At 54.3% G+C, this 12,427-nt stretch overlaps 1 protein-coding gene across 2 annotated transcripts; it reads right to left on the reverse strand.

Moving 5' to 3' along the window:
- Positions 1-843: 843 nt before the first annotated feature.
- Positions 844-11,421, reverse strand: TBC1D20 (TBC1 domain family member 20). Of its 2 annotated transcripts, none has more exons than XM_066561412.1 (8): positions 11,273-11,421; positions 8,838-9,023; positions 7,632-7,715; positions 6,002-6,188; positions 5,115-5,216; positions 4,097-4,238; positions 3,324-3,511; positions 844-3,190 (listed from the first exon to the last, which is right to left on the reverse strand). In XM_066561412.1, exons 1-8 carry the CDS (start codon positions 11,313-11,315, stop codon positions 2,917-2,919), a joined length of 1,206 nt encoding a protein of 401 aa, XP_066417509.1. In that variant the 5' UTR covers positions 11,316-11,421; the 3' UTR covers positions 844-2,916. The 2 variants fall into 2 exon arrangements, with proteins under 2 accessions (XP_066417509.1, XP_066417510.1); XM_066561413.1 differs by lacking the exon at positions 11,273-11,421 and adding an exon at positions 9,784-10,363.
- Positions 11,422-12,427: the final 1,006 nt, after the last annotated feature.

The raw sequence follows: 12,427 nt of genomic DNA on the forward strand, positions 1-12,427 counted from the left end.
GGCTGGGCGGTACCACGGGGGCAGCAACGTTCCATTGTGGTATCACTGCAGCCCCCGGCAATGGGATTCCTCTCTGCACAGGGGCACTGCTGGGAGCAGGGAGGACCATGGGGCAGCCAAAGTCAGAGTTCACTGGCCATCACCACTGCCCCCATCACTCTGGTAAGGTCAGGGCCGCATGGGGCTCTTGTCTAGTGTCCAGCATGGCCCACACAGGCACACGCACACATTGCCACTGGCCTGGTTCTAAGTCACATGAGGCAGAGGCCTCTTGGCTACTCCAAAGGTGCCACATACCTCCTGCCACCACTCTTCCAAAGGGTGTTCCTCCCAAAGGGATTCAAGCACTGTTGAGAAAATGGCTCCTGGAGAAGCCACAGGCAATTAAAATCAGCCAGCAGGGCTGCCAGCCTTGAGCCATCCAGACAAAACCGCTTCCAGCCTGGCCAAGGTGGCTGCATCACCCCAGCTCAGTGGAGTGTGCCCTGGGAGTTGGGCACCGTGCCCAGGATCTCCTCCTGCAGCCGGGCACCCAGCCTGGGGTACAGGGCAGCCTGGCAGGTCAGGCTATTTCCAGCCCCACGCTGCTGATGGGGGGGACACCCTGGAGAGCCAGCAGCACACACGAGGCCTGGCACTGGCCCAGAGGGAGGCAGATGGATGGAGAACAGTGACCGGGGCACGCACACACCCTTTGGCTCTGCTCCTGCTCCTCTTCCCACAGGGCTGCTGGGTGTGAGGCCACACTGAGCTGGCCTGGCCATCGCAGGGAAGGTGCCAGTTCTGGGCCCCAGGGTGCCACAAGAGCAGATCTGGCAGCCCTGGTCTGTGGAGGGCAGGAAGTGTGTTTAGTAACTGTTTATTTTACAGTTTTAGGGCTTGTAGAAATCTGCATTTACAGGGGATGTATAAGTCTTTGTACAGAGTAACTGAAGCACCCTGGTCTCCTCCCAGGCCCTTCTCCCCCCACTGGGGACAACACAAGAACTAAAGTGCATCATGGCCAGGAAATGGAGGGGCTGCAGGGGCTCCTCCTGGGGGGCTCCAGCCATCCTCTCCTTCAGCAAGGTGTACAGAGCAGTCCTGGGCCCTCCAGCAGCATTCCCAGGTCACCACACTCTCCTGCACCAATGGTTTCTAAAGTGCTAAGTGACCCAGGCCCCAGTCCTGTTCTGCTGCTCTGGGGGTGCCAAGGGGCCAGGAATGGGCTCTGCCTTCAGCCACACTGCAAGGAGCCCCTGAGCAGCCCCAGGTCTCTCCAAGGCCACTGGCACCATTGAGGAGAGGAGGGAACAGGCCTTGCTGCCTGCCTGGACAAGGGCAGTTTCAGTCACTCCACATTTTACCTGCAGAGGCAAAGGGAACTCCTGCTCAGAGCTTCATGGGAACACAAGTCAGGAATGAAAACTGCCCACCTGCCCTCTGGCCAGAAAGGCACATCCCTTCCATGAGCAAGGGCCCGTGGGGCAAACCAGAACACACCCAGGGTGGTTATGGACCAAGATGGGTGGGAGTGGGGGGTGCTGAGCTTTGCAGGGCATGAGTTTCTTCTTTATCCCAAAATCCCTTCAACCAAAACCTCCTTTTCAGGTGTGCAGCCCCTGGGCATGGCACAGATGGCTTTGGGCACAAAAGAGCAATGATGGGGCAGCGGGAGGGAGCCGTGAGGGACAGGTAAGGACACTTGAGGGAGATTTAGCAGCTTGGGGGAGAGGTAGAGGCATAGAGTGTCTATTGGCTCTGTCTCAGTGGGACACTGAGCTGTCTAGAAGGATTTGCTGCTTAGCTTGGAGGGCAGGGAGCGCTGGGACTGCCAATGGAACTGGTGGGGAGATGGGAGATATGCAGGGGTCAGGCTGGCCTTTCTGGGAAACGCTTAGTGTTATTTCCAGAAGTGATGCTGGAGCCTGATCAGCTCGTGGGGGAGGTTTTTGTCACACTTCCTAGTGCAACAACTTCTGTCCTGTGTAAAGTGTTTCACAAGGTGAAGAAAGCCTTTCTCCAAGTGGGCATGGTAATGTCCACTTCCAGAGCTATTAAAGAAATCTGCAATGGGTGTTTACAATGGGACTAAGAATTGTGGTAGCATAACCTGGCACATGACAGTACACACCCTTGGCAGGGTGACTGCACTCGTGCTCACTTCACAGACCCCAGATATGGTCACAGTACTGCCAGCACAGCAGTGGCAGTGCCTGAGAGCTGAGGGGAGCTAAGGTCTGCTCCTGGCCCCTACAAACAGATCAGGCTGCAAAGATGTGGAAACAAAAAGAGCCAGGGAGTGTTACACACTGAAGAGAAGCTGAGAGCATTGTGCTGGCCAGTGTGTGGGAAAGGTTTGGCTCTGCTCAGAGGGTGCCTAGAGGACAGGGAAGAGCTGGAGCACCGGCAAAGCTGAAGGCAGATTGTGGGGCACACTGGAGCAATGAAGAGCCAAAGGGCTGCCCTGTTCCTCAGGAGTGCGATGCCCTCCACCCTTACACACACAAGCACCCAGAACAAACCCCGTTGGACACTCCTTCAGGCAAAGATCTGCTCTCACTTCCACTAGTTTTCCCCAGTGGAGAACACGGGATCATTTGGGCACAGCCCACACACAGCTCTCCCTCTGTCCAGTCACCTGAGCACAGCCTGAACAGCCAAATTTGTCCATACCTCTGGTTCCTCAGGAGACAGCAGGAGTGCCTGTCTGCTCACCCTTGCACAGGGAGAGGGGAACAAGGTGAGCATGGTGTGGGGAACTGTCCTGCTGGGCTGGTTCCCTCAGCCTCTGTCACAAAGGCCAAAAGCGTTACTGGATGCAGTAAGAAAAAAAAATAATCTTCAGACAGGTCGTTTCTGAACACGTCCTTCATCACACATCAGCCCTTCCTGCTGGGGATGGATGCAGTGACAGCAAAGGCCCTTCCTCCGGCTTCAGGGGAAAATCTGCAGCTGAAACTTGGGTGCCCACTCCAGGGCACTCTTCACCATAGCCAGGGCAGCTGCTCCCAGTGCCACCGTCAGCCCCATCACTGCCAGCTTGACAAAGCGGTTGGTCCGGGGCTTTGTCAAGATGGATTTTGTCCTCTCCTCCCCTCGGAGCCGCTCCTCCCCTCGGAGCCGCTCTCTGAAGCGTTGCCTCAACACAGTGTCTGGTCTCTGCTGCACTGACGCCAACTCAAAGTCCTTAAAAGTGGAAGCCGCAGTTCTGCAAGAGAAGGAACAGGTCAAGGAGTGTCCTTGGCTCACCCCTGGGACCAGCCTCCGGTCAGGAAGATCTCCACAGGGAGGCAAGACCTGGCAAGGGGCTGTAGGGAGCACATGGGCTGCCCAGCACTCACCGTTCCGCCTGAGCTGCCTGAGCTGCCTCCTTGGCGAGTTCAGATGGTGGGAACTGGACAAAAAGGTCCCCGGCTTTGCTGATCAGAGACTCATAAGGAAGGTCCTGTGGGATCTGGGACAGGAGGTGGTGGACAGAGGCCATGTCACACTCACAGTCCAGAACTTCCTGCTCCCGGTGCAGCACGATCTGCAGAGGAGTGAGAGGAGGACAGACAAGGAAGTGGGGACAACTCCTTGGCAGATGCTGGCACTTGTTTCAGAGCCAGAAGAAAAAACCACTTTACTTCCAGCTGAAAGACCTTCTTCAAGAGGACACACTGCAGGGAAGAGAAATGCCAAACCCCTTCTAAGACTCTGAGGCCATGGGAAGCCTCTTTCAGGGCAGTAAGGTCTGTCTGCTGAGCAGAGCCTGCTATTGGCAGGTTGGAGATTGGGGCAGAACCTCAGCAGAGTTTGACTTCATGACTTGCCCTCTGCTATAAGAGGATGGGCAGGATGGAGGCATGAAAGGAAACAAAAACACTGTGTCCTGCTGCCTCCACAGCACTGAACTGGTAAAGCCTGCACATTTGGACACCCTCAGGCTGCCCTGATTTCCCCTGGATCCCACCTGCCCTTCACCATCACCAAGGACATCAGTGACTGCATGTGCAGAGTAGGGTACAGCTGGGGACAGCATCAGCACTGGGTTTGCCAGCCTCCCTCTGCAGCCCCAAACTCCTACCACCTCAGAACAGCTCATTTAATCCCTGACCATTCCATCAATACCTACCACAGCTGCAAAATAAATGGGCATCAGTGGGTGGCAAGCCAGGAAGAAGTCATATAATCGCACAACGTGCCTGAAGTCAGACAAAACGTGGCCAAACCAGGTGATCAGCCAGCTGAGAGCAAAGATGGTTCCCACCTCCGCACTACACAGAGAAAGAGCATGAGGTCAGCCTGGAAACAGGGACGAAATGCTCCCAAGCCAGCCCTGTGCTGCACAGCCATGCCTGGGGAAATAGAGCTGGCAGTCAGTGGAGTACTGCACCCACCCAGAGCAGGAACTGCACCTCTGGCAGAAAAAATTGTTTATCCCCTGTGCCAGCCCCTGCTGCAAAGTGCTGCCACTACTTGTGTCACATCCACTGGGGGACATAGCAGAGGCCAAACGCTGCTTTCAGGAGACCCTGAATGTGTCATGTATCATGGCACTGTCTGGCTTGCTGGCCTGAGGGCAACTGAAGTCCTGCAGCACAGACTGATGTTTGGGTTCCTTCCTACCCTGAGGGCTTACTAATTCTGGGAGTTTGCAGTCAGGGTTGGTATCCAAAGACATTCTGGCTGTGAAAAAAACCACACACCTGCCCAAAAAAAGGGCTCTGAACTGACTCTTCCCATTCACCTTCCTGCTTCTGATTTGATCTGCCCAGACACACCTGTGTGTCCCTAATGCAAAACCTGGGAATTATCCCCAGAACTAACAACAAACTACAGCAAGGTCCCACCAGCCACACAAGTGGTCACATGAAGCAGTTGTAGCATTTGTACAACACTGTCCCCAAATCCCCAGCCCTACCAACACAGACTGTAGACAAATGTGTTGAAGATGGCACCATGTAAAACCCCTCCAGACAGGCATCACAGGTTTGAGCCTGCTCAGAAGTGAGTGCCACATGCCTCTGGGTGCCACCATCAGCTGTTGACTCCCTGAGGAAGCCACTGTGGTGCTTGGGATGTGTGGGTGAAAATGGCCCTGTGAACAGTAACCAGGAGAGCCAGGAGGCTCTAAGAGAACATTTGCATACCTCTGCATGAAGTCATGCACCTCAGGGTTCACCTGGTCTATGATGGGCATCAGGTAATTTAAAATGTGCTTGGTATTATCCATCGTTGAGTCCATAAAATCCCTGAGGAAAGATTTAAAAGAAGCTTTGTCAAGCAACAATGTTAGCAAGCTCTCCGTCTAGGGAGGCAGCAGAAGGTGAAGTACATACAATAAACAGCCTTGCTGGCAGGTGGCCCCCAGCCCCAAGGAATTCTGTCCCTTTGGAGCAGCCTCCTTCCAGCTTGTCTGGGACACACAGGGCTGACCTGCACACAGAACCCAGGCCCAGACCATCATGCTGCTGTCAGCTGACACTTCTTATTTTGCTGCAGTGCACACAAGAACTGTAAAGCCTTTCCAGCATCCAAAATCTGACTCCTGCCTGGGAGAGGAGAGATAATCCCTCCAAACCACACTCTCCAGCTGGAAGCTTGCTTTTATTTCAGTGCACAAACAAGAAAGACTCTTCGTGTGGGGTACAGGACACTGATAGTACAGACCATGCTGCCCAGGGCTATGCAAGGACAAATGGGAGGCAGGAGCTGAGCCAGCCCACAGGACTGGAGAGGCCCTGACAGCCACACAACCACGGATAATGCATGTGTGTTGGCTTTTCCAACTCCAAGAGATACTACAAATTAACTGACAGCCTTCAATTATCCCTTCCCCAGGGCACAGCTCTCTGCAAAGCCACGTGCTGTTGTGTGGTCAGGCTGCTCTCAATCACCCTCTGGGTACAGGCATGACAGGCAGCTGCTTTAACCCAAGGCGCTGCCTTCCCAGCTCCCCTTCCAGGCCAGCTCTACCTGCACAGGTGTCCCCACAGCCTGAGGACACGCAGTTGGCTCCTCTCCTCCCACTGAGTACCTGAGATGATGCGTTGAGAGCTTCTCCACCAGTGCAGTGGCCAGCCTGTCCCCCACCACCAGGAGGAAGGTGACCACGATGTCATGGTATCCCTGGTAGTAATGCAGCTGCGGGTTGCGCTGGAGGACGTGGAGGATGATATCAATGAGCTCCTCCTGCAATCCTTCCCTCTGGTCATCTGGCATCCCTGTGGGAGGAACAGCAAAGGTGGCACAGCTGGGTCACCTACCAGTGCCTGCCGTGGTGTGCAAGGAGAGCACCTGTGCATTTACTAACCTGCCTGATCCCAAGGGATGTGCTGTATAAGGGGAGGGTGGTAAAACTGGCAGAAAAAAACTATCCAAAGCCCTAATGCTGTCTCCCAAAACTCTGCAGGACCAGGGGAATCTGGCCAGTTGCTCAGAGGTTTACTCTTTAGATCTGCAGAACCCTTATCTGCAAGGAAGCCACTGTGGAGGACAGGAGCAGGGTTTACAGATGTTTGCACAGTGCTGCTGTGAACAGAGAATTGTTCTACACATCCAGCACAGATGAGGATGTTTTAGTAATTTTTAATTTCCCAGGAGTTCTAGAAAAAAAGTCAACAGGGCCCATTTTCACAGAAACTATGCCAACTGCATCAGACTGTGAGGCTTCCACCAGCACAACTTTCTATCAGTCCCCTGCAAACAGCACGTGTTTAGGGACAGGATGTCACAGGGAAAACATTGTTCCTGCCTTGCACAGCTGCAGCCAGTTTCTGGCAGCCCTTGTCAACAGATAAAACACCCAAAGGCCAAGCAGAGAGTCCCAGCAGAGATCCTGCAATGACAAAGTTCTCCTTTTCCTCTGCTTCACTAATGTGGCTAAAAATAGGCAGGAGGCTGCCATTCAAGGGCAAAAAAATCCGTAGGAGCAGAGCCTCCAGGAATCAGGCCTGCATGCAGCATCCATGCCTGCAAGAATCAGAGTGAATCAAGTGTTTATACAAAATAAAAGTGGCAGAAGGGGGAGGCAGATTCTGGCCAGAAATAACGACTGCTCTGCACAGAGAGCTGCTGGATTTAGCATTTTATAAATAACACAAGGCACCAGCCTCCCATCAGAACTAAACAACTGCAAAATCATTTTACTTCTAAATGTTTTTAAGTTCTGTTAAGTTTGGTGCAAGAACCTGATTTTGAGACTGTTTTATACCAGAGGTTGTTCTAAGCACAGCCAAACCTGCCTTCCCTGTCCCTGAGCAAGACCATGGACTAAAGTAAACCGAAGCAAATGGCATGTTTCTTAAGCTTTCCATCTGTCCTAATCTCAACAGGTCATGGTGCACAAGATCCATGCAGGATCCATCCTCTCTCTGCTGCAACTGTCTGCCAGTAGCAGCCTCCTGGCAGAGGGGCACAGTGGGGCAGGGGAAGTGGAACGTTGGAAAAGCCACATCAAAAACCATCTCTGCAGAGACAGATGAAGGAAACTGATGGCTGTAGAAGGGCTTCACTGCAAGAAGCAGCTGCTGGGAGCTCACATGGAAAACGTTTCCTAGAGGTCAGGCCCTTGGAGTAATAATGGAGTGTCACATTCTGCAGTGTCCCAGGGACGTGTGAGCCAGGAGAGCCCCATGGCAGAGAGGGAAGAGCAGAACCCCCCTCACCTGGTGGGAAGCGGCGCAGGGATCGCCGCACATCCAGTAACACCTGCTGGTAATCCTTATTGTCCTCTCGTAGCTCCTTCCTTGCTGAGGAAAAGAGGAACAGGATTAACATGAAGCACTGCAATAGTACTGGGAAAAGAGTGAGGTGAGGGAGCTGGGAAGATCCCTGCTCAATGTGGACATAAAGTTGCACACACCCCCTACTCCACTGTATATCCCTTTTTTCATTTCGCACCTCGGTCCTGTCCCTGCACTTTCACTGCCACACAGTCTGACACTAATAGCAAATGAGACAATTATTTCTTTAGACAACACATGTTAAAATGCTTAAACTGACAGCAGCACTCCCAGTACTCCTAGAAACATCTCCACTCCACAGTTTTTCTGTCAATTCAAAGTGTACTCAGCAGCAGCACTGGAGGAGTGCTGTGGAGACCATAACGAATTATTTATAAAATAGAAACAATTCAGAGGAAAATCTCACCCAGGGTTAGCTAAGACAGTTAAAATAGAAAAGTTCAGTGGGCCAGCAAATTCCTTCTATGTGATCATGTAAAGTTAAATCTTGTCTTCCAGCAGCTCTGGTCACCTCACATCACCCTAATGCTACCTGGCTCTGGACTGAGGTGAGGGGATGCACATTTCCAAACAACCACAGAATCAGGAATAACAACAAAATCTGTCCTGGGTGACTCTAAAGCTACAGGACCTAGAACTCCTGCATTGCTAAGGTTCAAAAACCATGTGGGAAGGTTGCTGTCCCTGTGCCTGTTCTGACCAAAAAACCACATGTACTTCACACAACAAACTGCTGCCTGGGAGAGACACATCAGGAGAATTTTGGCCACACCGGGGCTCAGAACAGCCACCTCTTCATGGGAGCAAAACAAACAAAGTCTGATTCTTTCTGCTGCATGTGAACTTACATATGTCAGCTAATGCTCAGGGCCACGCTGACTGCATCCACAATGAACTGATTCCATGACTATCGCTAAAGAAAACAACAAACGTTGTTTTTAGAAGTCATGTATTGTTTACATACAACACAGTATTGGTGCTGCAGTGAGTCCCCTTTGTACATGAGCTTAGTGGGAAATACAACACACACACACAGGGAAAAGACAGGTCAGAAAGCACGTCCCTCCTCTAGGGACAAAGTTCACTGAGCTGTTCCTCCTAAGCAGGTGAGCCCAGGCTGTTCCATACCTGGAAGAGGGGGCAGGTCATCTGTGTTAACACTGAGCAGCTTTGGCCACACTTTGCGCCGGATCTCGTCGGTGAGCAGCCCGCCCTCGCTGATCGCCATCCGCCTCAGCGTTGCCACGTTGATGGGGTCGCTGTTCAGAGCCTGGTAAATCTCTGCCACTTTTCTTTTTTTCTTAGCATCAAAGTCTGCAAAAGGTCACAGAGACATGAGCTGACAGGCAGTGGCAGCACACAGTGGGGGCTAGCAATAGCCACTCACAGTGATGTCACACACACACCCAAGGGAGATGACACAGGACAGTCACCACACTGTCAGGACAGGGATGACTCTGGTGGGGACCCCTCCAGCTGAGTGTCCCCATTTCTGCAGGCTCAGCACTGGGAGGACCTCAAAGGGCATTCTCACTACTTCCCTATCCTGGGGTCCCACTGTGGGGGGCAAATGCTGCTCCTCCTGATACCGGAGCCACCACCAGTGCCCAGACGGAGCCCTTGGCTCCTGTCCTTCCCAACGGCTCATGGCTCCATACAGGATCAAGACAGCCCTGCAAAGCCATCCTGAAACTCTTTGCTCTCTGATGCAGCTGCCAGCTCAGATGCCACATGTTTCCTAAGACCAGGACTTAGGAAAGTGTTCAAAAAAAGGTTAGGAAAGTGTTCCCAAAACTGTATTCCTACCGACTCCCAGGTGCAGCCGTCCTAGGAAGAAGCCTGAGCATTTCCACTGACAGCAACAGACACAAGAAAGGACATAATTATACCAGAGTTAAAGAATCATAAGCACATTGACTTGTCCTACAACAAACACATACCTGCCAGCCATCAGTACACACACAGCTCAGCCAGTAGGAAATAATTCCCACTGTTTTGAGGAGCACAGAAACTCGGGGCAGGGAGGGAAGGGGTAACACACAAAGCACACAGTGCTCGGGTTAGACACACTTACAGGACACCAGAGAGCTTCCCAGGGAGCGGAGAAGGGACACTACTTCACACCACATGGTGGAATTTGTCACCGCTGCCTCATGTGAGGAAAGAGAGAAGCAGCCGAGAGCCACTCGATATCCCACACTGGAGGAGTTCCCAGTAAGGAGGCTTTGCTGAGCAGCTGTGGGACTGGAGTACAGGATGAGGCCACAAACGCTGCCTTTCCCTAAAGGCTTTTCCCATAGATGCAACAACTTCTGGGATCCAAACAGGATTCGTTCTACAAGGGACGTGTCCAAATAGGATTTGGGGTGGGAGGAATTAAAAGGACTCCGATGGAGAAACAGCTGTTTCCCAAGGCCGCGCCCTCCCGGCAGATAGGGGACCTCGTTCCTCTGCCCACGTGGCACCTCAGCCACTGCCCCGGCCCTGTTCCTGCGAGCTCCTGGCTGGAAGTGCAGCTCTCAGCGAGGTCTGAAGGCAGCCGGCAGGTCGGCAGGCTGTTCACACACAGGGACGCTAAGTAGGTCGAGCAGTGGATGCTGTTCCTTCTCAAAGACCCTTTAAAAACACTTCTTGGATCAAAACAAGCTGTAACAGCCTACGACAGAGTTCCACCTCCCTCCGAATTCCAAGATCCTGGTAACATTAAATCTCCTATCACTCACACAGTGACTACAGTTTCTTTTATTTCCTTTCCGGGCCCTTGTGCAAGCAGAGTTATTTGCACAACAGAAGCCAGCTCTGCTCAGCCGGTTCCCTATTCCCAGCCAGTTCCCTACCCCCAGCTGTTCCTGATCCCCTGCCACACGCACACACTGGGCTGTCACATACCAATGCCTCGGGAAGGAGGAGACAAAGCCTACGGGAGAAAGAACTGTTCACACACAAAGAACTTTAAGGAGTAGTGGCAAGGAAGAAGCACATCTTGCGGGCTCCTCCTCTCAAACTTACTAATAAAGACCGCAATATTTACACTTTTCAAACACACAGGGGACAATAGCTGCGAGTATTACCAAAACCAGTGCATTGCAAAAAATGTTTTATGTAACCACAAGACCTTAACTCGCAGGTTCACCCTAGGAAGAAGAGACACAAACGCAAAGTGAGGGCGGTCTAAAACCCACATGAGTCGGTCGGGGTTTCTGCAGCGCTGCAGGCACCGGGCACCGACACACGGTCTCGCCAGGTCTGGCCAGCCCGGCGCTGCCGCAGAGCCCCCGGTCACTGCCGGGGACCGCCCTCGGGCATCAACCGTGCCCGGCTGGTTCCCACCCGCCCGAGCCCGCGGCGGCCGCACAGCCGCGGGGTGGGCCGGGCCCTTCGCTCGGTGCTGGGCCCCCCGGGACCCCCGGGATCCCCGGCCGCTCCCGCGGGGCGGCTCCGAGCGCAGCGCCGGCCCCGCCCCGCCGCCAGGGGGCGCCGCCGCGCCCGCAGGGGGCGCTCCAGCCCCCGCCCCCTCAGCGGAACCACCGCCCCCCGCCCGCCGGGCCCGGCCCAGCCCGTACCGTGGCCGCCGACGCCGTTGCGCGGCGGGCTCTGCCGGCCCATGTTCCCGGGCGCTGCGGCGCATTCCGGGCCGGACACCGGACCGGACCGGGCCGGGGCTCCGCGCTCCCCGCGCCGTCCGGTCCCGTCCCTCCCCCGCCCGCTCCCCCGCCCCCCGCCCGCCGGCGCGCGGGCGGGACGTCACGGCGCCGCAGTGCGCAGGCGCGGCGCCGCTAGGCGGGTCACACCGGCGGAGGCAGCCGCGCATGCGTGAAGTGGGGTGCGCGGCCTGGCTGCGTCCGGCCCGAGAGCGCCTCAGGGGCTGCTCAAAAACAACAAAAACCAACCCCGAACCCTCCCCGATGGCCGCCGGACGGGTCATTCCCAGCGCTGCCGGGGGCGGGTAGCGCACCCACAATGGTGCTGCACACAGGGGCTGCTGCCACCGCGCAAAAAAACCCCGAAAACCCTCCGAACGCCCCCGTCAGTGCTTGCAGACAGCGCAGTGGGAGAGCGAGTGCCCGGCACTGCTGTGAGGCCTTGTCAAGGCCACGAAGCTCCTTCCATGCACAGGGGTCCTTGCAGGGGCTGACAGGCACTGGGGCCATCCACCACTCCCAGCTTCCTCTTCCATTCTTATCCTTATGCAAACCTCCCTTGCTTGGAATAACAAAAGAACTGGGTAAAATGTCCTGCATAGCTCAGAACCAGTGCAAACAAGCTGTATTTTGTCATACTGGGTGCTTTTACGGTACAGCACATTGAGGTAACAGTCAACACAGTCCAACTTTCACATCACTTTAGGATATAAAAGATTAAGTACAATGGATTTCCACTGGATGAAGGCATGGAGGAGAAAGCTATCCTGGTGTATGTGAAAAACTTCATCTCCCTGCTGGCAATCCTCACAGAAAGGGGCAGTGTTCCATGTCCCATAAATCAGTTTAATCCAGCCCACATGCCCCATCCTAAAATTAACTAAGCAATGTGGAAGCACATGTCCATCCTCTCCACAGAACAGACGAGGGATGGGTGCCTGGGACAGGCAGGAGCTGCAGGCCAAGGCGTCAGCACCCACTGAGGAACGCGAAGATCTCTCAATGTCCACGGGAACAACTGCTGCAATGGCTTTGGGATGACAGGTCACTGAAAGGGACAGGTGCCATTGTGCCTGC

Source organism: Molothrus aeneus, chromosome 17, assembly GCF_037042795.1.
Source record: "Molothrus aeneus isolate 106 chromosome 17, BPBGC_Maene_1.0, whole genome shotgun sequence".
NCBI lineage: Eukaryota > Metazoa > Chordata > Aves > Passeriformes > Icteridae > Molothrus > Molothrus aeneus.